Source organism: Anas acuta, chromosome 20 (genome assembly GCF_963932015.1).
Source record: "Anas acuta chromosome 20, bAnaAcu1.1, whole genome shotgun sequence".
In the NCBI taxonomy this organism is placed as follows: domain Eukaryota; kingdom Metazoa; phylum Chordata; class Aves; order Anseriformes; family Anatidae; genus Anas; species Anas acuta.
The window spans coordinates 6,487,663-6,509,607 of NC_088998.1; the positions used below are offsets into that span (position 1 = coordinate 6,487,663).

Genomic DNA, 21,945 nt, shown 5'->3' on the forward strand with positions numbered 1-21,945 from the left:
TGGGAGAGGTTTACCAGCAGGGAGACGGGGAGATAAAGGTGGGAAGGTTTTGATTACAGCGAGCCAGAATGGAATAAAACCTCTCTCCCCTGCATGGGCTTTAATGCTGTCTTCTCCTGCAAGCCCTGATGGGGATTTGAGGGCCTGGAGCGTGGCAGCATCAGGCCCTGCAGAGAGACGTCTGTCTGGTTAGCTCAGAGCAGTGGTTTGCTATAAAAATCCCGTGTTTGGCACTGGCATTGCCCTGCACCTATGGAATGATGAATAAATGTGAAAGTTGCTTTCACAAACAGAATAGGTTCTGTGTTTTGGCAGCTGCGAGCAGGGCTACCCCCGAACACAAAGATAAGGTTAATAAAAGCCTTTAATATCCTTAACACTAATCAAAGGCCTGATTCATTGTGGACTCATGCCAGGGTGTTATTTCACTGTGATTAAACCAGTGTCTAGACATAGAAATGCCATTCAGAAGTCAATAACTCCAGAAATACCATCTGCATTAATAATACACCGTAAGGTCAGATATTCCATCACTCACAGTGCCTCTTTTAGAAGGGAATGTTTCTTGGATTAAAGAAAAAAGTTTCCAAAGAAGAATGCAAATAACTTAAAAATGCTCATAAAGCCCACTTAGGTGATTTTAATTTCCTAATTCCTGACTCGGCTCCGTGCACACGAGTGCTGTCCCCAGGCACGAATCCTTTCTTGAGGCTGGGATGGAGCTGTGCAGGCGGGGACAGGGAAGGGATGTGGGCATCCCTGGGCTGACCCGCACGGCTACACAGGAGCTAGGAGCTTGCAAGCTGCTGAGATCAAGATCTGGCCAATTACAGCAATTTTTGGTAAACAAAAGACAAACCAAGAAAAGAAAAGAGAAAAGAAGAGAAAAGAAAAGAAGAAAAGGCCACTTTAATATTTGTCACAACGAGGTTTTGCGCATCAGCTCAGAGCCTTTCAGGAGCGGAGCAAAGCATCCCTGTTGCTGCTTCTGTGAGCTCGGCCACAGCAGAGGGGGTGCCCTGCTGGGAAATACTTAGAAAAATGTTAAGCCAAGAACTGCACCGGTCTCTTCAAGGAGAATAGGCTCCTGAAAGTGGGGAAGAAGAGTTTGGAGCAACTAGATCTGAACAGACAGGGTCCTTTCCCCCATAGGGAAGGGGCTGGGGGAAGGTGGCGATGTCCCCTGCTCCAGCAAAGAGATGAGGGCGCAGGAGGAGACAGCAAGCTCGCATGGCGAGATGGCATTGCCCCACCAAGAAGTGGATGTGGGCTTCCAGAGTCCCTGTGCTGAGACCTTCCTCATCTAATGTAGCCATGACAAATAGCTCTTGCTCCTGTCCGCATCCTCGGAGACGCCCTGGCAAGATGATGCATTGCCATTCTGCTTCGCAGATTTTTTTCTTAAAGGAAATAGTTTGTAAATCTCTTTCTGTGAAGGCTGGAGGTTTGAATTTATGCTCCCAAAGCCTCTTCGAATCTCTCCAAGTGCTGGCAAGATAGATATTATTGTGCCCGCTCAGAAGTTGTCAAGGGGAAAAAGGCAGAAGAATAATCTGTATTGGCTGCGGCGTGGTCGGGGACTGCGGAGTCCATAAATCTCTCCATTCAATTACCGCTGGGTCCGAGGGTCCCACGTTTACAGAGCGACACCGGGGCAGGTGCTGGAGATCGTCCCCATCGAGAAGCGAGGCCCCGGAATAACGGATGAGTTACAGCGCCCGGCTGAATGTGTGTCTTATCAGCAGCAATGCAGTTAACAGCGAGGAACGGGGAGGGGGGGAAACCCAAACCTGTCACGTAGGATTAATGAGCAAGATGGAGGAGAAGGGGGAATCCGCAGCAGAACCGCTCTGTTTGTGTCAGGTGTTTAGATTTGTAGCCTGGGGTGTCCTGACGGAGCTGTGCTGTGTTCCCAAAGGCTGTCACAGCCCTCTTTCCCCCAGTCCCCACTTTTTGTGGTCTCAGCTGGGTCCCCTTCCCCTTCCCCTTCCCCTTCCCCTTGAAGCACACAACGCGCTGCTGCACACCTGAAGCTCTGCTGGGACTTTTCAGAAGACATCCTTGGGATTTAGGGGGCTTGGAAGCCTCTGGTTCCCTGGTGAGGTGCAATAATTACCACCCACGCCCACTCTGAGCTCTTCTCAAGAATTGGAAAGTTTCTTCTCTGTATTTGGTGAAGTGCCCGTGAGGTGTGCGCATTTGTGCCACTGCTTTTTGGGCTGTGAGCAGCTGGGACACAGGAAGCAGAAGTATTTATGTGGGGAGAGGATCATAAAGACAAATACATAGGGCTTGAGCATGGCAAGGTCTGGTGGCAGCCACATTTGGAAATGCTCTCGGGAAAAAAAGATTTTTATGATTTTTATTGGTGTTTGGGCTTTTTCCCTCTGTGCCTGGAAACTGCTTGCTTTTACACAAAGGCTCTGCCCTTGCAAACCATAGTGTGGCATAGCCAGAAAACCAGAGAGCAACATGCTCGAGGAGGCACAGCACCAATTAAGACATCGAGGGGATTATGTCAGTGTTGTAATCTTGAGAAAAAAGCTGACTGGCAGCAGAAGAGCCACTGCAGCGAGGCGCGTGCTTGGGCTGCAGGGTTGAGCGCTCGCCCCCTCCATGCATTTCCCTTCATCTGCTGCCCCTCGCTGTGGTCAGAGTGGCCCAAAGCATCCTATTTCTTTCAGTATTTGCAAGAGGGATTTGTCTGCTCTGCCCCAGACACAGGGGAGTGAGGGGCTGGGCTGGCTGGGGCCATGCTCTGGGACTCAGGAGCTCCAGAAATGGGGCTGCACAGCCCCTTGTGCTGAATCGCCCCGAGAGCCTCCAGCTCTGCAAACTCCAAAAGATGTCAGCGTTAAAAAGCACTGCAGTAAAAGCGTGTTAATACTAAGCAGTTACACGGGGAGTAGCCGTTCACCTTGTCCTCCCACCACGTACGTGCGTATAGATCTTGTATAACGGGTTATAACTGCCAGCGAGTGTTTCCGATTAAATTTGTGACTTTCCCCTTCCCAAGGTTACTGATTTACGGCAAGTACTGCAGCCACATGGAGTACGCCCAGACCACGCTCAACCACCTCATTGCGAACAGGGAGGACGTGCGGCAGAAGGTGGAGGTGAGCACCTTGGGGTGCCGAGGGCTCCCCGGACCCTGCCACGGGTTTGGGAGGGCTGCGGGAGCTGCTGGCACGTTGGAAATGCTGGATTTTGTGAAAGACAGGGGCTGGGGGCTGAGCTTGTGTTACCCCAGCTGGGAGCAGAGCTGGGGGGGTTTCTTATCCTGGCCCCTGCTTGCCTCTTCCTCTCCCAACCCAAAACCATGCTCTGTCCTTCCTCCCTGGGGTTAAACCAGATGAAAGCATCTGGGCAGCTCTGTTTGTGCGCAGGCCTGGCTGTGGACCAATTGCTGTCTTGGTAGAAACCCAAAGGCATTGAGCATCCACACGTGGGGACCCAGCTGGCTTCCCGAGGTCCCACACGGTGCTGGGGACAGTCAGGGGCAAACCCAAGTCCCCACACAAGTGCCCTGATTTCCCCGCTGCCCTCCTGCCCCCGCACAAAGGCTTGGGGTAAATAGGGGCAGATCCAGGTGCTGAGCAGCTCAAAGGAGCCCCAGAAGGGATGTGCTGTTTTAAGCTGCAGTTTTTCTCTAATTTCTGCTTTTGTCTTGATGCTGATCTGCGTTTGCGGGGCTGTCTGTGCGCCTTACCTTGTTGTCTGCAAACGTCCCTTGACTCTTCGTGCAAAAATAGCAACCCAATTTGGGGATAAGGCTGTGCATTCAGTAATTACTTTAAACATCTTCCCCGGATTTTGCATCAAGCTATCAGGGTCCGAGCTGCATGCTCTGCTGAAGGCTTGGTTGCTGTGACATCCCCTTGCTCCTGTGCTTTTCCGTGTGCTCCCTCCCTCGAGGCAGCTCAGCTGATCCTCCTGAGGCCACGGAGAGGTCCTGGGCTAGCACAGCCTCGTATCCAAACGGGTCTGGGTGAAGGTAGCTATGCAAAACTTCCTGTGATCACATTAGCTTATCTTAATGACTTTAATGCTTATCAGCAAAGCCACAGCAACTGTCTGCGTGCTTGCTCCTAGCCCCTTGCAAATAAAATGCATTAGTTCAAGCCGGTGAGGAGGTGAGTTAAGCTAATGCGTTTCATTTGACATTTCCCGAGGTCTAGGAGTACTCGCGTGCTCTCCTAATGAGCAGCATCTCATTAAGCTGCGGTAGCTCAGCTGCATGAGAATGCCTGCATTTGAGGGTCCAGCCCCTGTGTGTTATTCCTCGATAACCTCCACGGTGGCAGCCCTGCGAGCGGATCCTCAGCAGAACAGAGGTTACAGAAGCAAAATGTTACAGCTGTGGAACTTCTGAGTGTGTTTTTTTATTATTGTGGGGTAGTCATTGTTTTCCCTCAGCTACTTCACTCCTGCCTTATCGATTTCTTTAATAGGAATGCACGCTGAAGGTCCAGGATGGGAAATTTAAATTGCAGGATCTGCTCGTGGTTCCAATGCAGAGAGTTTTGAAATACCATCTCCTGCTAAAAGTAAGTGTTTCAGCATTAGCACTTCCCTCCAGCTGCCATCCTCGCTGTAGCATCTTTTTGGCATTTACAGTAGAGAAGGAAGCATTGCCAGATGCAGAGTGAGGTTTGTTTTTTTTTTTCCCCCCTTTCAAATGAAATAATTACTAGAGCTACTTAACATGACATAATATTTGTGCCGTCTCTTAAAGTATGGTGACCTGGGGTAATTCTGCACTTGTTAGCCACAAGAGGCAGTTAATGAATATCAAATAAGCTTGCATATAATCTGATTATGTGTGAAATTCCTGCCGTCAGCTCCATGTAACGGGTCTCTGCAGCACCAGCAAGTTGGCGCCGTCCCCGTCCCGTGGCTGCAGCACCGATTTGGGCAGCTCCCCCCATGCATCCCCTGCTTTTGTGTTTCAGGAGCTGCTCAGCCACTCGTCAGAGCGCCCAGAGAAGCAGCAGCTGAAGGAGGCTCTGGAGGCGATGCAGGTACGGGTGTGTAGGTGACAAACAGCCCGGCAGCCTGGGAGAAGGCAGCGTCCCCTCCTTTAGGACACGTGTGTGCATTGGGTGCTGTTTGATGGGATTGCTTTGCAGCACAGCTCTAGCCATCACCGTTACCTTCCTCCCTGAGCGTCTGGGGAAGCTGGTGTCAACATAGGACTTTTCACTAATTACTGTTGGGGATAAAGGGGCCATGCCAAATTGGGCTCTTGGTTTTCTGGTAGGGATCTGGAGGAGCTCCAGCCGTACCTGCAAGCCTGGGTGCACGCCTGGAGTCAGCCCCTGCCTGCACGGTGTCATCCAGGCTGGGGGGCCTGCTCTCCGAGTGTATTTTTTCGAAGAAAATAATGTTTCCAGAAACCTAGACTTCTTGCAGCAAAACCTGGATTTGTTTTAAATTTTTTGAGGAGGTGGAGCTGGGGACTCATCCAAAGGTTTTGTGACTTGGGTACATCCCCTTGGGCACCCCAAATTCACAGCAGGACCATTGCCAGCAGAATCTGATGGGAAGGTGATGGTTGCATCCAGTTTTCCTCTCAGAGACCACCACAGGATTCATTCCCAGCATCATTCTTGTGCTCTGAGGTCACTTTGTTTGTTTTCTACCGCCGAGCCTCAGCTTTTTTAATGACACTGCATTTCCTGGCAGTTACATAAGGTTGGTGACCTTTTTAGCTGCTATCCCTGCAAGCCAGCGAAGGCAGAGCCGATATGTAGGTCGTCCTAGCCGAGGTTGTGTAAAGGACATCGCATTCCCTCTCCACGATACATGACCGTGGCCTCAGATGAACGCTCTGGGCGAGAGAAGGGAGCAGGGGAAGGGATTCTTCCTCGTGCCGCAATGGTGCACCCTGCTTATGGTCTCGTAATAACGGCATCCCCCACTACCTCTGCTAATAAATAAATGTACGCAGTCCGGTTGCACTACAGAGTCAGCATTATTTGGAGGAAGCTGAGAGCTTTGTTTGCTTTCCCTGCCCCATCTCCAGGAGAGCGCGGATGCAATTCAGACCGCACAGGGCTCGCCGGGGGCGAAGGAAGCAGAGCAGTTTGATTTTAATTGATTTGTAAACCAAGGCTTAACATACAAGTAATGTTTTTCATCGAGATTCCAGCCTTTCTGTTTCCCGTGCTGGCAGACGCTATTATCCTGCTGTCCCTCCTGAGAGCTGTGCAGGGGGTGCGTGCCTATGGCTGGGGGCGCGTTTCCCAAAGGGCTTCACCTCCCTTTTATTTTGCCCGCGTGGTTGCTAGCACAAGGCAGTGGCAGTTTGCACCAAAAAGCTGCACGTGGAGGTATTTGGTGCATGCATTGTCCTTCCACGTGAGCACAGAGCTGAACCCCAGGGGACGGGGAGGTGAGGCAGGTTCCCTGGTAAATCCTGCAGACCCGGTCTGCACATTGCTGCCGCTGTTTCAAGCCACCGATGATCCTGGGATTGGGTTTCCCCTTTGCACGTGAGACAGATTTGCTCAGCAGAAGGGAACAAATGCTCTGCTGAACACTCAAGTGCTGACGGAGGATGCCAGCCTCGTTTCACGAGGCTTTTAGTTTTGTCATTCTACATAACCGTCCCTGCCACTGGCTGGCCTGGGCACTTGGTGATGTTACGAGTATTGTCATGCAGACTTGTGATTATCATCTGTGATTAACCCTTCCTGTGTTGGGAAGGTCTCGCCTGGAGGGTTGTCTTAAAAAATTCCCTGCTCAGATTTAATCCAAAGTGACAGGAACTGTTGTTGAGAACAAGGAGGCTGGGAGCAGATCAGAAGCAAACGGGCATCGAAGATACAGTTGGAAGGATGTGAGAAGTAGTTTCAGCTGAAGGAGCTGGGTTCCCTGTCTGGTGGGTCAAAATTTGGAGAAGCAGGGAATTTTTCAGAGAAGATCAAGCACCATTGAGTGTCTCCGTATTTCTCCAAATCACCTTCTTGTGTGGTTGGAAATCCTGGAGTTCAGAAGCGCTGGATTTAGGGATGCTCTTGTGGGCTGCCAGCAGGGCCAAGTTGTGGCAAGTGCCCTTCCCAGCAAACGTGCATCCAAAGCAGTTATTTTACAGATGTTTTGACAAAGAAGGCTGGCTTGGAGCTTTTTTATCCGGGGCGATGATGGGAATTAAGGTGATGAGAGCTGGGAGTAAAGGGTGCTGCCGGGGCTCGCACCAGGCAAAAGCCATGTGTTGGGTTTGCCATTGCAGCAGGAGCTGTCTGCCTGCTCGTGTACCACTGGATTAATGCATTGCCCTCTTCTGGGAAATGGGAAAAATTGCAGCAGCTGCCTGGTCGAGCAGTGCCAGCACAGCACAGGGCACAGGGCATGCCCCGGGGTGCTGGGATGGAGCCCAGGGGTGCAGGCAGCGATGCTGGGTGCCAGCATGGGCTCCTTTGCTTCGACTGAAATCGCTGGGTTTTGGTTGTAATTCAGCAGAAATCTGCCAAGCTGCTTTTCCTTTTCTTCTGGTGACGCCTGTGCTCACAACGCCCTGTGCTTTTTGGGTTTTTGCAGAGCTGCTTCTGGTCTCATGCAAGGAAAGGGGAGCGGGGGACACGTGGAGTCTGCTTTAGTGGAGGTGCTAGGTTTGTATGGGAAATAAAAATCAACACTCGCTTTTCTTTTCAGGACTTGGCCATGTACATAAACGAAGTAAAGAGAGACAAAGAGACTTTAAAGAAAATCAGCGAATTTCAGAGTTCTATAGAAAACTTGGTAAGTTGGAAGATTCTCGTCCCCAACTTTAACTAGATCAGGATGAGCATATTTGCTTTTTTGGTGCAGTTCTGACTGAATTCAGTGTGGATATTGCTAAGTTATTTGGGATGTGCTACCCAAGAAAGATCCCTGTGTTTTTACACGGTCCCTGACCATTGACAGTGTTCACACAGAACAGAAATGATTGCTTCATAAAAAAAATAATGATTTGGGTGTGATACAGGGTGGGTTTTGTTGGTGGTATTACACTGAAAATGTTTCTCCAGGTTTTGCTCATGCTGTTAATGTAGGGGTGACCCAAGAAATCCCCAAATCAACTGTCACCTGCTACCTAAAGCAGTTTTCTTTTGTGGTCGAGGCAACAAAATGCTGGCCTAGATGTTCATGCTCTTGAAAGTGCATCAAGACCTAATTGGAGGAGGATGGCGTGTGCCATATGCACCTAATTCCAAAATCTCAAGCAGCTATTTTAAAGGGAATCTTATCTTCCAAACTCCAGAGGCCTCAAACACATGGTCCCATTACCATGCACCAGCCACCCCCCAGCACTCGTGTGCTTTTAGCCCTGAACGAGCCCATTAATTTAATGTTCAGCAGCAGAGCTGCAGGCTAACGAGCTTTTTCCCCCCATTTGCGGTGGGTCAGCTGCAGGCACAGCTGCTCCGCAGGCCGGCTTTACGCTGGGGTAATGCAATTTGGGGTCTGACACCTGAGATGCTTCAAAAGGGCTGAGGGGGGGAGATGCTGAGCACTGCCCTCCCCGAGGACTTCCCAGAGGCATGGCAGGTTTGGGTTCTTTAAGCCAAAGGTTTGAAAACGATGAACTTTTAATTGATGATTATTTAACAGAGGGAGGCAAAATGCTTAATTTTCAAGAGAAACCTGCAAAAAAAAAAATCTCAAGTGGGATCCGGGCCATTGCAGCTCACGGGTTTTGATTGAAGCAGTCATGATAATCCAGATCTGTGCGAACAACCAGACGTGGCACGCCGTAAAAACGCGAATGCAAATGGGGGCATTAAGCAGCTCCTTCTCGACTTGCAGCAGGCAGAGAGCAGTTTTGACGTGCAGGAGATGAAATGTTAGCAAAGCGGTGACTCCTGTCTGCAGATCAATCCCACACACGTTCTGCTCGGGTGTTCCCTTTCGCTGCACGGGGCTGGAAGTTGTGGAGTGATTGGTGTTATGTATACAGAGCCCACATGGCACAGCAATGAAATAATTATAGACTGTACACACAGCTGGATAAAATATTTATTTTCCTGACTCGCGGTGACTCTTCATGGTATTTTTCTTTCTGTAAGAAGCACATAAGTGGGCTGATTCATGGGGCTCGGTGGTGGTGCGGCCCTGAGTAGTGTGCGAGCATTTTGAGCTGAAAATCCAACTGATGAGACTATCGGGTTGGATTCCAACCTGCCCCAAAATGCCCAGTCCTGGTTCAGGATGGGTATCAAAACTACAGACCCTTGGCTCCAGTTTTGTAGAAAACCCTGTAAATAAAACTTATTCTGTTGGAATTTTGCTTTCTGGAGGCCAAGCCTTCCAAAACTACTTTGAGCCCTGCCCTGGGACAGGGTGCTGGTCCTCCTGTGGTCCCCCTCCTGGTGTCAGGGCCATGCTTGGGTTTGGGTTGCCCTTGGCGAGGGTGATCCTGGGCACAGGAGCTGCAGATCTGAGCCCCGCTTTGCTTTCTGCAGCAAGTGAAGCTGGAGGAGTTCGGGAGGCCGAAGATAGACGGCGAGCTGAAGGTCCGCTCCATCGTGAACCACACCAAGCAGGACAGGTGAGCGAGCAGCAGCATCCTCCTCAAAGATAAAAGGAGACCCTTCCCCGAAGTCCCCGATTGTCCCTGCTAGGGTGACACAGCCAGCCGAGCTGTTTGGCTACTGCTGCTCTCTGCAGGAAGGGATAGAAAGCACAACTTAAAATTTAAGTTTTGAAGGAGAACAGCGGTCCTCAGAAGTTTCCCCCACCCCAAAACATGCCCTTTGTTTGGCCTCCCCCCTCGCCTCCGGGGCTGCTCTGCAAACAGCCGCTCGGTGACCTGTGCGCTGGGTTAATGCCTCTTGAATTACCTGCACCAGGCACGTGGCCGCCCATCTCCAGATATTTTGTGCCCGATTATTCAATTACTGCCTAGAGTCGCATTGACAGAAAGCACCATCGATGTGGAATTATAGCACAGGGGGAGCATTGAGCTGTGCGGGCTGGGGATGCTCGGCAGAGCTTCCCAAACCCTTTCCCCTGAACGGGGGCCGTAATTCGAGGTTTGACTGGCTCTCTTGTTTGTTTGCTTGCTTTGGGCAGGTATTTATTTTTATTTGATAAAGTGGTGATCGTCTGCAAAAGGAAAGGCTACAATTACGAGCTGAAAGAAATTATCGAGCTGTTCTTCCACAAGATGACGGACGACCCTATGAACAACAAGGACATTAAGAAGGTAGGTGGACCGGGGATTAGCTCTGCTGGAGAGCTTTGTGGAGCTGTTCGGGCCACTCCTTGGGCAGCACATTTCCAGCAGCCTTTTAAAATAGAATCAGAGCTCGCAAAATGCTGGAACATAAAGGCTCGGCTTTCAGGGCAGCCTTACAGAGAGTTGGGAAATGCTTACAAAGATGGGGTTGGGCTTGATCCTTTGACCTCCAGCCTTGGAAAACAGCCCTGGAGAGGCTGGGATGGTTTGCCAGGAGGGAGAGAAAGCAGCTCCTGGCAGCAGGGAGTGGGAGCAGGGAGTGGGGCAGGGAGGGAAGGTCCCTGGCAAGGCAATGCCAGCGCTGCCACCAGCCTGCCAAAATCAGCACTTGGCAAAGGAACATCATTTTGCCAGTGGTTTGGGGCTTAGCCTGCGGCCATGGAGGAAAACCTCCTCCCAGGTACCAGTTAGTTAATCCACCAAGGCGCGATGCAGGGAGGTGTTGTACGGATGGGAGCAGTGGCTGTCGGGTGAGAATAGCTGATGTTGCCACTTGGGTGATGAAGAAATGCTGTTAGCTTTGTGTTGTACTGAAATATGTTTCCACTTTGCTCTCCTATGCTTTCTAGTCTCATGGAAAAATGGTAAGCAAAGCACACAGTTTTCTCTCGTGTTTCTCTGTGCAGTGTTGTAACGAGACAGGCAGAGCATATGGGCATTGGGCAGGTCAGATGTTCCTCCTGGGCTGTCAGGGAGAGGAGTAATGGCTGGGGAGGATCCACTGAAGCAGAAAAATCCGGGTTCTCTCATCTGCCACCATAAAATCCCGTTTGGCCCTAGTGCACAGTGCAGAGCTGATTCAGGCATCGTTAGCTGTAATGTGTTGTAGAGATAAAGAGCTGTTCTTCCTTCTTCCCTGCTGTTATCCACACAAAGGTGCTGTAGTCCTTTAGGAGCAGGAAAAGGGGCAGGAATTAAGAGTAATTCTTGAGAAGCCTGGATAAAAGTGTGCCGTGTCTTGTTGCTCTGCTGCTGTGAGAGCAGCAGTTCAATCGGTTCTCTCGTTTCCTCTTGCAGTGGTCCTATGGCTTCTACCTAATCCACCTCCAAGGAAAGCAGGGCTTCCAGTTCTTCTGCAAGACAGAGGAAATGAAGAGGAAGTGGATGGAACAGTTTGAGATGGCAATGTGAGCACCCAGCATGGGGGGGAAGGTGTCTGGGGCTCGCTGACTGTCAGAGACCAGCTCCGACAGCCAAGCCTGTGATGGGGCAGTTCACAGGGGCTTGCAGGATGGGTCTCTGATTAAAAGGAGTTTGGGCCCAGCACAAAATCACCTGCCCCGAGTGTTTGCACCAAAGCATTTCCAAATTTTGTCCAGAATGCAAACACCCCCTTGCTGCTGCAAACACCCCCCCCCGGGGGCAGGTCAGTAACCCCCGGCCCTTCCCCTCAGGTCCAACATAAAGCCAGAGAAAGCCAACGCGAATCACCACAGCTTTCAGATGTACACGTTTGAGAAGACCACCAACTGCAAAGCGTGCAAGATGTTCCTCAGGTGAGCCACATCCTCCTGGCTTTTCTGCCTCTGCACTCACACACGGAAGCAGGTCTCGGAGCTGGGGCTGAATTAAGGCTTTGTGACTTCTTTGATTTTTTTTGTTTTGCACAGAGGAACGTTCTACCAGGGCTATCTCTGCCCAAAATGTGGAGCTGGTGCTCACAAGGAGTGCTTGGAAATCATTCCTCCCTGCAAGATCGGTGAGTTATTTGTCAGCATTGGCAGCTTCTGGCAAGGAGGTGAATGTATGCCATGATCCCAAAGATCTTCCCGAGACAGCTCCGTCAGCTGTTTGTTTTAACACTCACCAAAATCTGAGGATGCTGCCAGCCACTTCTCAGGGCTACAGTTCATAAAGGCTGATGGTTTTAAACACAAACAAAACACCAAAAATCAAACCACCCAGCTCAGCACTGGAGCTTTGTGGCGGGGAGGATGTGGGGGATTTTCGTGGAGCAGCATCGGAAGGGGTTTGGGAGGGGAATGGAGAAGAAATGAAATTTCAAAACTTTTGGTGCAAGTGAGAAAACGGCCAGGCCAGCCCCAGCCCCTCTCGTCTCTTGCCACCAGGCCCTGAGCCAAGCAGCGGCCCCAGCCCCTGCCTGGCTCTCCTTTGGTTCTGGCCAGATGTTGATGCCACTTTATGAATTCTCATGGCACCAAGAGAAGTGATGGGTTTATGGCCTGTTAAATTAACCACCTGTTTCAACATGTCTCTTGCAGGTTCTTCAGCAGAGCAGGTACGTTGCTCGATGGCCCTTTTCCCTCTCTGCATGGGGCAGGCCCATGTCCTCACCTGGTCTGGGCACGGGCAGCTCCCAGGGGGGCACAGCACCAATCTTGGGGGTCCCAGGCACTCTGGGGACAGGACTGGGGACTGATGGCTAAAACTGGCCTGGTTTACACAGCACCGTGGGCCTTGGGAGGTGCCAGCACCTGGTTTCACATCGCATTGTCTTTAACTGGGGAGAGCTGGGCCTGCTGTGTCCTCACGGGGGCTTTTTCTTCTCTCTTTGCAGGATTTGCTGAGTGCTGGACCTGGTAAGGGCATTGCTGTATTGCAAGAGGAAGTCTTGGTGGTAGCTGAAGGTGTCACTGAGGCTTGAGCACGTGGGGTGGGGAAAGTTTCTGGGAACGGAGCTTTGGGATCCCAGGCAGTGGGATGGGATGGGACAGGACAGAACGGGATGCCTGGGGCTCTCCTCCTGCCCTCCAAAGCTGCACTTACTGCCAGGTCTCCTCCCTGTGCTTGGCCCCTAACCCACCAGGGAAGAGTTTCCACCTCGTAAATAACTCCCTGTCCCAGAGAGAGGAGGAGGAGCTTGGCGAACCTGTGCCCGATCTTCCTCCAAAGTAAACCACTGGTGGTGACGGGGGAACATCCTCCCACCCACGTGGGATGCACAGCCCTGGGCACTTCCCTCAGATGGGACTGTTAGTCGGGATGCTTGCTGCACCTTTATTCATATATTTTGTTTATTTTATTTTCCTTCACTTCACACTAACCTGGACGGAGCGCTGGGCCCACCCTGCCCGTGCTCTGTCTCACAGGAGAAGGAACAGTTTGTTTTTGTGCTTTTCCTGTTGAAAGGAAAGCCAAGCCTGGCAAAAAGAAACTTGAATCAAATTGCTGGTTTGGAAACACAGTGCAAGAGCACAGAGCTCTCTCTGGGCAGGGAGAGGCAGCTGGCGGCAGAGGTGGGGGAGCATTTTGAAGATAAACACTGTGGTTTTCGTGCAGTTTGGGAAGCTTGTTTAATCTGCTGGTGTTTGCAAGACAACTGGACTTTGGCTGCAAACTCCCAGGGACAGAGAGGTGCTGGGGTCCCAGGTCCTACAGAAATCCAGTGCAGGACGCCTGTTTGCAAGCATTTTGCAAGCGTTTTGCGGTCACGGGCATCGCTGCTGGACCTGGCAAGGTTCAGTGCTGACCGGGCATTGTCTGTTGAGAGCCTGTCTGCGACAGCAAAGTTCAAACCTGGGTGCAGGGTTTGGAGTTGGAGCTTTGGCTTGGCTCAGTCCCTCGCTGGCTTGTTTTCGCTCACTGAACTCAGCCATCCATGTAACTTTAGGAGCCAGTACTGTTTGCTGTGGGTGCTGATCCCTTTTGTTTTCATGCTTTCTGTCCCAAATTCCTGTCTGCTGGTGCCGTTAGATTTGTGGTTTACGGATAAGGAGCAGCAGACAGCAGGGGGGTTATTGCAGTTTTGCTTTTTCTTATCAGGGACTTAGCAGGAAACTGCTTTGTGTCTCTCCTCCCAGGTCCCAAAATGGTGGCAGTACAGAATTACCACGGGAACCCAGCGCCACCCGGCAAGCCGGTGCTGACATTTCAGATTGGGGACGTGATCGAGCTGCTGAGGGGGGACCCGGACTCGCCGTGGTGGGAGGTGAGGGCCCTTTCCTCGGGGAGCTCTCAGCAAGTTTCAAACCGGAGTCACCTGCATCGTCCCTTTCCTTTGTCACCTTTCCCGTACTGTGGGGCCGGGCTGGGTCCATGGCAGCTGCAGCAGGGTCTGTCCCCAGCCCTGCACAGCAGAATCCTTGCTCCTCTGCCCATCCCCAGCTGATTTCCACCTTCTGTGTTCTGCAGGGGCGGCTGCTGCAGACGAAGAAGTCGGGTTACTTCCCCAGCTCGTCAGTAAAGCCCTGCCCTGTGGACGCGAGGGTATGTGCTAAGCCAGGAGCACCTGCAGGGGCTGTGGTTGGGTGGCAGGGGAACTTCTGTTCCACTTTGGGAGGCAAGAAATGCCCCAACAAGGCCTTTGGCTCTCCCCAGCCCATCCCAGTGGGATTTTTGGTCCCAATTCCTGCCCTGCAGTGAGCCCATGGTGCCACCTTAGGAGCCTCGTATCAGTTGCAGTGCAGGAGAACTGCCCCGCACTATGTTCAGTAGTGCTGTCGGGCACTTCCAAATTCAAAAAAGGCTCAGATAACAAAAAATGCAGCGTGCTTATCACGTGTTTTGGGCAGGGAGGGTGGCTTGGCTCTAACACTGCCCTTGCAGCAACGAGCAGTGCTCTCTTTGCAGCCTCCCAACAGCCGGCCGCCATCCCGGGAGATCGACTACACGGCGTACCCGTGGTGAGTCCCCCTGAAAGCCAAAAAGATGCGTTGGCTTTGCTTTTTAGTTGTTGCTCTGTCACAAACCCACTCTGACACGGAGCTGAGTCCATGTTGCAGATGCTTTGTGTCCTGTCACAGTTGCACTGGGCGCCTGTGGGGATTTCATCACTGATGGAGAAGGACAAAAGGAGAGATTCTGCTCTTTCTTCCCTCTCGTGTTTTTTTTTGTTTGTTTGTTTTTTTGTTTTTTTTTTCTGAGCCCAGAAAATGATATGGGGAGGGAAGAAGAAATTCCCACCTTGTCAGGAGAGGTTGTGCTTCCCTTTCCTCCTGCTTCTTCCTGCTGGCTCCATCCAGGCTTTCAAGTTCACGAGTCTAAATTAGCATGAGTTTAAATTATCCGCAGCTCCTGCTGAAACCTGGAGAACAATTCCCAAGCAGTGGGATTTTCTAGGTGCCCTGGGAACAGGAGGGAATTCAAAGGGCATCGCTCATTGCTCTGCTCAGTGGTAGCTTCTTATCTCTGGGCCCTTCTGGTTCTGCTTGTGGAGGTTCAGACGAGACCCCTTTTTCTACTTGCCCAACCTTCACACCTTTAAAAGACCCTCACACCTTTAAAAGAGATGTACTTTTTGCTTAAAACATGCCAAAAAACATGGGAGGCAATTTGCTTTGGAAGCAGGGTGCTGCGCGGGGCGGTGCGGGGGCTTCACGGGGGCTTTGCGGGGTGCTCAGCACAGGTCTCAGCACCTCGGGCTCAGGTTCGCAGGGAACATGGAGCGGCAGCAGACGGACAACCTGCTGAAGGCCCACGTCAGCGGCACCTACCTGATCCGGGAGCGGCCAGCCGAGGCCGAGCGCTTTGCCATCAGCATAAAGTGAGTGCGAGCTACCAGGACGGACGGGGTCGGAGCACGAGCGTGCGTTTTCTTAAACGTCTTCGCATCCTGTCGCAGGTTCAACGAGGAAGTGAAGCACATCAAGGTGGTGGAGAAGGACAACTGGATTCACATCACGGAAGCCAAGAAGTTCGAAAGCCTGCTGGTATGTCCTTGAAGCCCCTGGGGCCGTGTGGCAGGCTGCTGCCAGTTGTGCAGAGCATCGCCCCGCCAAGTGCCCCCCGTCCTTTGCAGGAGCTGGTTGAGTACTACCAGAGCCACTCGCTCAAGGAGAGCTTCAAACAGCTGGACACAACGCTAAAATACCCCTATAAATCCCGGGAACGCTCTACCTCCAGAACCTTCACCCGCTCTCCAGGTAAGACTCGGCTTCCCCAGCAGGCATCGTCATGCTCCTGATGGAAATCCTCGCGGGCACGGTCTGAGCAAGGGGGTTACAGCTGCAGCCCCCCAGGCAGTGTTTTAGCTGCTTTCCCCCTCGTGGTTTCCCACACCAGGGATTTTAAGCACCATTTGGTGCAGCTTGAGCACACTGGGTCCTGCCTGTCATGGTCAGACACGGCGTGAGCTGTGGGCTGTGTCACGGCCTGCGTGTGTTTTGGTGGTTCTGGTTTCACTGTCACGTGTGGTTTGAGTCCCAGAGGGACTCCTGTAGTGGGGCTGGTGGGAGAAACAGCAAGTCTGCCAGCCAAAGAAACGTCAAAGTAAACGGAAAGCGAAATTTGCACTATTGCAAAACGTTTTGTGTGAAGGCTTGAGAGCAGAAACTACTTCATAGGGAAAAAAATATTCTTTTAAAACTTTTTCCATGATGTATTTTAAAAAGAATACCAATGGAAAATAGTTTTAGAAAGTTGATTAAGTATCTTTTCCAATCAAATACACCCCTAGGCTGAGGGCTGTGGTCAGATCTGCCACCAGCTGTCCCAGCTTCAAGCCTGCGCTCGAGACCTGCTGCATGCTTTGCCTTGTATCTCTCCGTCGGCTTTTACAGCATTGTGCATTACAATTTATTTTATTTTTTTTAATTTCCCTTTTAATGCGTGTTCTGCATCTTTCTGTTTCTCTCTAACCTCTTTGCAGCCTCCTGCGCTTCCTACAACTTTTCTTTTCTCAGTCCTCAGGGCCTCAACTTTTCTTCTCAGAGCTCCTCCAGTCCCTTCTGGTCAGGTACCAGCGCCTCTCCCCCCGGAGAGACCTGCAGCATCCCCAGCTTGAAAGCCATCGCAGCGCGACCTGCCTGGTCCCTGCAGTCCCTCTGCCACCCCTCCAGCCACCTGCAGGCAGTTCAGGGGGTCCCCAGCACTGCCCTGCCAGGGACACAGCCTGGAAACACGTTATAATTAACCAAGGTTTTTCTGGAAGCAAAATGCGCTCCCCCTCTCCCCAAAATTAACTCAGGGAGAAGATGGAGTTGTTGCTAATGAGAAAGGGGATTTAAATTAATGAAAAACAACTCTAGCGCATTGGGATCTCATGATGTACTTCAAGCTCGACCTGCTAATCCTGTGTGTTTCACCAAATGAGCATCGGCATCTCACCATCTTTCAGCCTGGTTTTCCTTGCTGTGCAAGGAGACCACCTCAATGTCCAGCAGCTTTTGAGCTCTGGGATCTCAGCCTGCTCAGGGGCTCTGTGCCAAAGAGATGGGGAACCTGGGCTGTCAAATGTTCTGTGGCTTCAGCTCCCTACAGAGAGTGCAGTGGAGCTCTTTAAGTGGCCTTAAATTACAGAGCAGTGTCTTCCTCCCTATTTATCAGGGATCAGAGCAAAAATGTGTCCTCTTTATGCTTTTACCTTTCAGCATGTTCTTTAGGCTAGGCAGGGAAAACCATCTGCAGAGCCAGATGTGCTTTCCTTAATGCTGTGTTTGGGAAGAACACAACTTTTCAAGGTATTAAAAAGTAACTGGGAATTTGGGATGCTTAAACTGCATAAAAAGTATTGCAGAAATGGGTTCTGAGCAAGCTCCTGATGAAAGAGTTCAAAGCTGTCGTGATTTTTGGTCCGTTCTCCAGCCTGGCAGGGATGAACGAGCCCTCCAGTGATTGCACATTGTGTGTCTGGACCGCCTCCATCACCATCCTCATCTCTGTCCATCCCGAGAGCTGAAAATCTGGGCAAAGCTTTCCCTCAAACTTAGTTCAACCTTGGTTTGCAAACTTTTTAAAATATAAATTAACTGTGACAAATCCTGGGACAAAAAGGGCTGCTTCACCGACACCTGATGTACCTTCAGGGTGTATTTTTCTTTTCTTTTCTTTTTGCAAACTCCCCAGAATGTGCATTTTTTCCCTCCTTTGCTTGCCCTGCAGTGATGGGACCCATCCTGTCCCTCCCACCCTTGCCCTCCAGCCCTCCTTTCCCCTGCCCAGGTGCCAGGGCAGGGAAGCCGAGCGCTGCCCCTGCTCTTCCCCGGTCCCCTGCTGTTCTTCTGTGCACAGGGCTCCATCTCTCCTCCCCCCTGCCCCACGTTTCCCTGCCTGAAGCGATGGAGATCCACCACTCAGCATCTCCAGGAGATCCCAATAACTCAGTTTTTCGAAGTGGTTCAAACACCAGCGGGCTTGGCCAAATCTCCTTCTGACAGGGTGGTCCCATCAGGTGTGGGGAGCTGTGCGGCACCCAGACCTGGTGTAAATGGTGGAAAAGGATTTTTCTGTGGTTTCATCATTAATCATTATATATTCCTATGCAATCTTTCCTTACGCCGCCACCTTCCCTTCTCAGAAATGCCCCTTACCCTAGCAATCCCCACCAAGGGGTCCCAGCCCCTCGTGGGCAGCCAGAGTGGGCTATCCTTGCTCACACCCCAGGGCTCTACATCCCCAGCAGGATTCAGTTCACCCCTGACCGTCCCAATCTGACCAGTTCAGATGAGACCAGAGCCGATCCGAGTCGCGGCACTGCAACGGGAGCCGGTGCCGCGATGGAAAACCCAGGTTGAACCCCACCGAGCTTTCCCCAGGCTTCGGCTGCTCGGTGGGGTTGCTGCTGACGTTTTGCTCTGTCCCCTCGCAGTGTTCACCCCTCGGGTCATAGGGACGGCGGTGGCACGCTACAACTTCGCGGCGCGGGACATGCGGGAGCTGTCGCTGCGAGAGGGCGACGTGGTGAAGATCTACAGCAGGATCGGCGGCGACCAGGGCTGGTGGAAGGGGGAGACCAATGGAAGAGTAAGCGCAGCTGCTGTCTTGTCCCTTTTCTCACCGTGTGGTCTGGGGGATATCCAAATCTGCTCTTCCCCAAGCCTGTGTTTGGGGAATTAACGCAGGAGTGGTTTTGTGAGTGGAAAGTTCAGCAGCCTGGGGAAAGGCTGCAGGTTTGCACCCCACAGGGATCACAGCACTGGGGACACGTTCCTGACATCGTTATTGCAGCCATGTACAGCTGCTAGCTGTGGGTCACCGTGCAAGCTTTGGGAATGGCCGCACCCCCTCCCCATCACCACTAAACATCAGAGGGTCTGACGTTGGGATAGGGCTGTGTCCAGCACCGTGCAAAAAAACTCTTTGGGAACGCCGCATGGTGGCACCAGAACCGTCCTGGAGATGGGACGCGAGCCTCCCGACTCCTCAGCTCACCTCTCCGTCTCCCCCGCAGGTTGGCTGGTTCCCCTCAACGTACGTGGAAGAGGAAGGGGTGCAATGATTGCGGGGATGCCTGCTGGAAAGTCGTCGAGCGCCCAGAGCGAGCCGCCGCAGCCCGTGCACGGTCGTCCCGGCCCCCAGGCTCCACGTGCGGCGCGGTGGGACTCCTGCCAGGACTGCCGAGAGCGCCGCCGCTCCTCGCAGACTCTTTAGCGACCAGTTCCTCTGTACAGTGTGTGTGCGTGTGTGTGTGCGGGCCTGGGGGGTGCCGCTGGCCCCGGCCGTGCGACGTGTATAGAAGATGGGTGGTCGGGGAGGGGGGAACGCACGCGGAGCGGCTGCAGAAGTCCCGGGAAAGCCGCACGCCCCTGCATGGACGGAGCTGAGAGACTCTGTGCTTGTCCCTCTCCCCGGGATGGTGTCCAGACCTGTGTTCCTACAAGTGTTTTAAAGCCCACCGTGGTGGCGGTGGGAGGAGAAGCTGAAGGCCTGGGGGTGCAGAGGTGGGCGCACGGGGGGCCGGGGCGGAGGGGGTGGCTCGGCCATCCTGCCCTGCGCTGCCTCGGTGCTGCACACCAGGATGGCACCCGAGGGAGCAAAGCAGGGACACCCTGCTCAGGATGAGGAGCAGCTTCTGTTCGTCTCTGGAGGATGCCAGCTGTGAACCAAGGAGCGCGGCCGGACCTCGGATGTAGGCTGGAAGCGGACCCTCAGGTCAGAGCAGGAGGGCACGGAGCCTTGCGGGCTGCCCAAGCCTCTTTGTGCGCAGCTCCCTCAGCCCCCCACCACCTTGCTGAGGGTGGAGGGGGCAACTCGGGGGTGCTGAGCAGCTCCCAGGAGGGCTCGGCACGTTGCAGGACTGGAGGCATGCCTTGCCACAAAATAGTTTTGGAGGCCACCGGGCGAGCGGGAGCACCCCTACAAGGTCCATTCTCCTGGCAGCCATTTCACGTCCCACCTCACTGAGCTCATGGGGCGAACCCACATGAGTAAGGGCTACGGTTCCCGAGTCGTGATTTTTATCTCAACGAGTCCCGAAAGCATCTCTTCTTTCCCAGCTGTGTGCACTTTTGGGGGTCGTGAGCGTCGTCCCCTCTCTTCCTCCCCCAGGCTGTTACTGCTGCTGCTAAGGGAAAGGTCCGTCTGTCTGTGCATTGCCACTTTGTCCCACGTCCCATCCATCCCAGTTCGTTCTTCCCATTTCGCAGCCCCCATAGCTGATAGGCAGTGCTGCTGGGTGGAGATCCAGGCCAACATCTTCCGCCGGGCACCGGCTTTGCCATCCAGCTCCAGCATTTCCTTCCGAAATGCTCCGTTTTGAACAAATCCCTGTGTGTGTGTGCGCGTGTGTGTGTGTGAAACAAGGAACAACTTCCCTGTCTCCTGGTTCTGAGCTCTGGGAAATGCCCTCCCGTCTCTCTGAAGAAGGGGCATTTTGAGCTGGTGCTTCCATGCCCCGAAGCTGGTCCCCTGGCACTTTGGGGTGGTCTCACTTTGGGCATCGTGCTAGCACAAACCTGGGGGGTGCCGGCATCGTGGGGGTCTGCGGTGCTGGGACAGCCCCGACACCCAGCGCCACGCTGCATCCGAGGCACGTGGAGCAGCAGTGCCCTGCTCAGGATATTAAATGGAAAGGTCTGGGGCTGAAAAGGGAAATGTATTTGGGGGACTGAGCTTTGTGGCTCGGTGAGAAGCCCGGAGCCAGGCCAGTTTGCTCCCCGGTGCTCCTGGATAGGGCCAGGAGCAGAAGGGCTGCGTGGGGAGCGGGGTGGGTGTCCTTTGGGCAGGGACCAGCCGGGCTCGTGGCTTTACCAAGGTACTGTTTGGTGCTACCCTCTCCCAGGCCATCGGTGCTCAGCTCGGGGTACATCCAAGGAGTCTTGTTTGTGAAAGGAGCTGAACGGGCCATGCTCTGCAAGGAAAACCCCGGGGTGCAGCCGGCGAGGCTCTCCTTTGAAGGGCCACGCTCCGATTTCGGTCATTTTGGCATAACCGAGGGCATTTTCAAAGCAGGTGAGGCGCACACACGCACACACCGGAGAGAAAACGACTGCTGATGTTCTGCCTCAGACACAGCTCAAGCCTTACGCCACCCCCCAGCCCAGAAGCCGTGCTCCCCACGCCGGCGGTGGGCACATCCCCAGCCGTGGGGGCTGCGGCGCTGCTCCCGTGCCCCCTCCTCCAGCCAGGTCTCCCCCCTCGTGTTTACTGTTGTAAGAAACTTGTTCAAAAGATTGTCTCGTTTGTAAGTAATTCTTCAGCCATTTTGCCACGGTATATATCTGTGAATAAGAAGGGAAATGTTTTTTTTTTTTATGACGGTGAGAAAATTGTATATATATTTTAGTTCATCACGGGACGTTCAGAGTTGCAATGGGATACGTTGGAAAATAATATGTAAATTCCTTGGGTTTTTCCTTTGCACTGCACTAACTGAGGTAGAAGGGGCTCGGGTGGAGGGGATTTAAAGATCAAACTGTTTATGGAATAGTTGGTAGCTGGGAATTTGGAAATCATTTGGAGTAGCTTGTAATGCTGGAATAGAAATTTAGCTGCTACTTAGAAACCCTTTTGCATGTGGTTTTTCCAGACCTTTTTAAGTTACAATACATCCAAGTAAATTCCACAACAACAAAAAAAAATAAAGTGTAATTTTGCTGATAATTTTA

The 21,945-nt window shown here is 52.5% G+C and overlaps 1 protein-coding gene across 2 annotated transcripts in view; it reads left to right on the forward strand.

Moving 5' to 3' along the window:
* The window catches only part of VAV2 (vav guanine nucleotide exchange factor 2), a 123,559-nt gene extending 101,614 nt beyond the window's left edge, over positions 1-21,945 (forward strand). Inside the window, exons 9-28 of one of the 2 annotated variants that reach the window (XM_068656538.1) lie at positions 3,017-3,116; positions 4,452-4,547; positions 4,953-5,021; positions 7,657-7,743; positions 9,447-9,532; positions 10,057-10,189; positions 11,240-11,349; positions 11,617-11,718; positions 11,833-11,921; positions 12,445-12,461; positions 12,741-12,762; positions 13,984-14,111; positions 14,315-14,389; positions 14,753-14,805; positions 15,549-15,665; positions 15,744-15,831; positions 15,921-16,044; positions 16,770-16,856; positions 18,708-18,862; positions 19,290-21,945. In XM_068656538.1, the coding sequence (XP_068512639.1) occupies positions 3,017-3,116; positions 4,452-4,547; positions 4,953-5,021; positions 7,657-7,743; positions 9,447-9,532; positions 10,057-10,189; positions 11,240-11,349; positions 11,617-11,718; positions 11,833-11,921; positions 12,445-12,461; positions 12,741-12,762; positions 13,984-14,111; positions 14,315-14,389; positions 14,753-14,805; positions 15,549-15,665; positions 15,744-15,831; positions 15,921-16,044; positions 16,770-16,856; positions 18,708-18,862; positions 19,290-19,337 (1,786 nt within the window). In that variant the 3' untranslated portion in view covers positions 19,338-21,945. The remainder of the gene's footprint in view (positions 1-3,016; positions 3,117-4,451; positions 4,548-4,952; positions 5,022-7,656; positions 7,744-9,446; positions 9,533-10,056; positions 10,190-11,239; positions 11,350-11,616; positions 11,719-11,832; positions 11,922-12,444; positions 12,462-12,740; positions 12,763-13,983; positions 14,112-14,314; positions 14,390-14,752; positions 14,806-15,548; positions 15,666-15,743; positions 15,832-15,920; positions 16,045-16,769; positions 16,857-18,707; positions 18,863-19,289) is intronic. The other variant, XM_068656539.1, reaches the window with a different exon arrangement.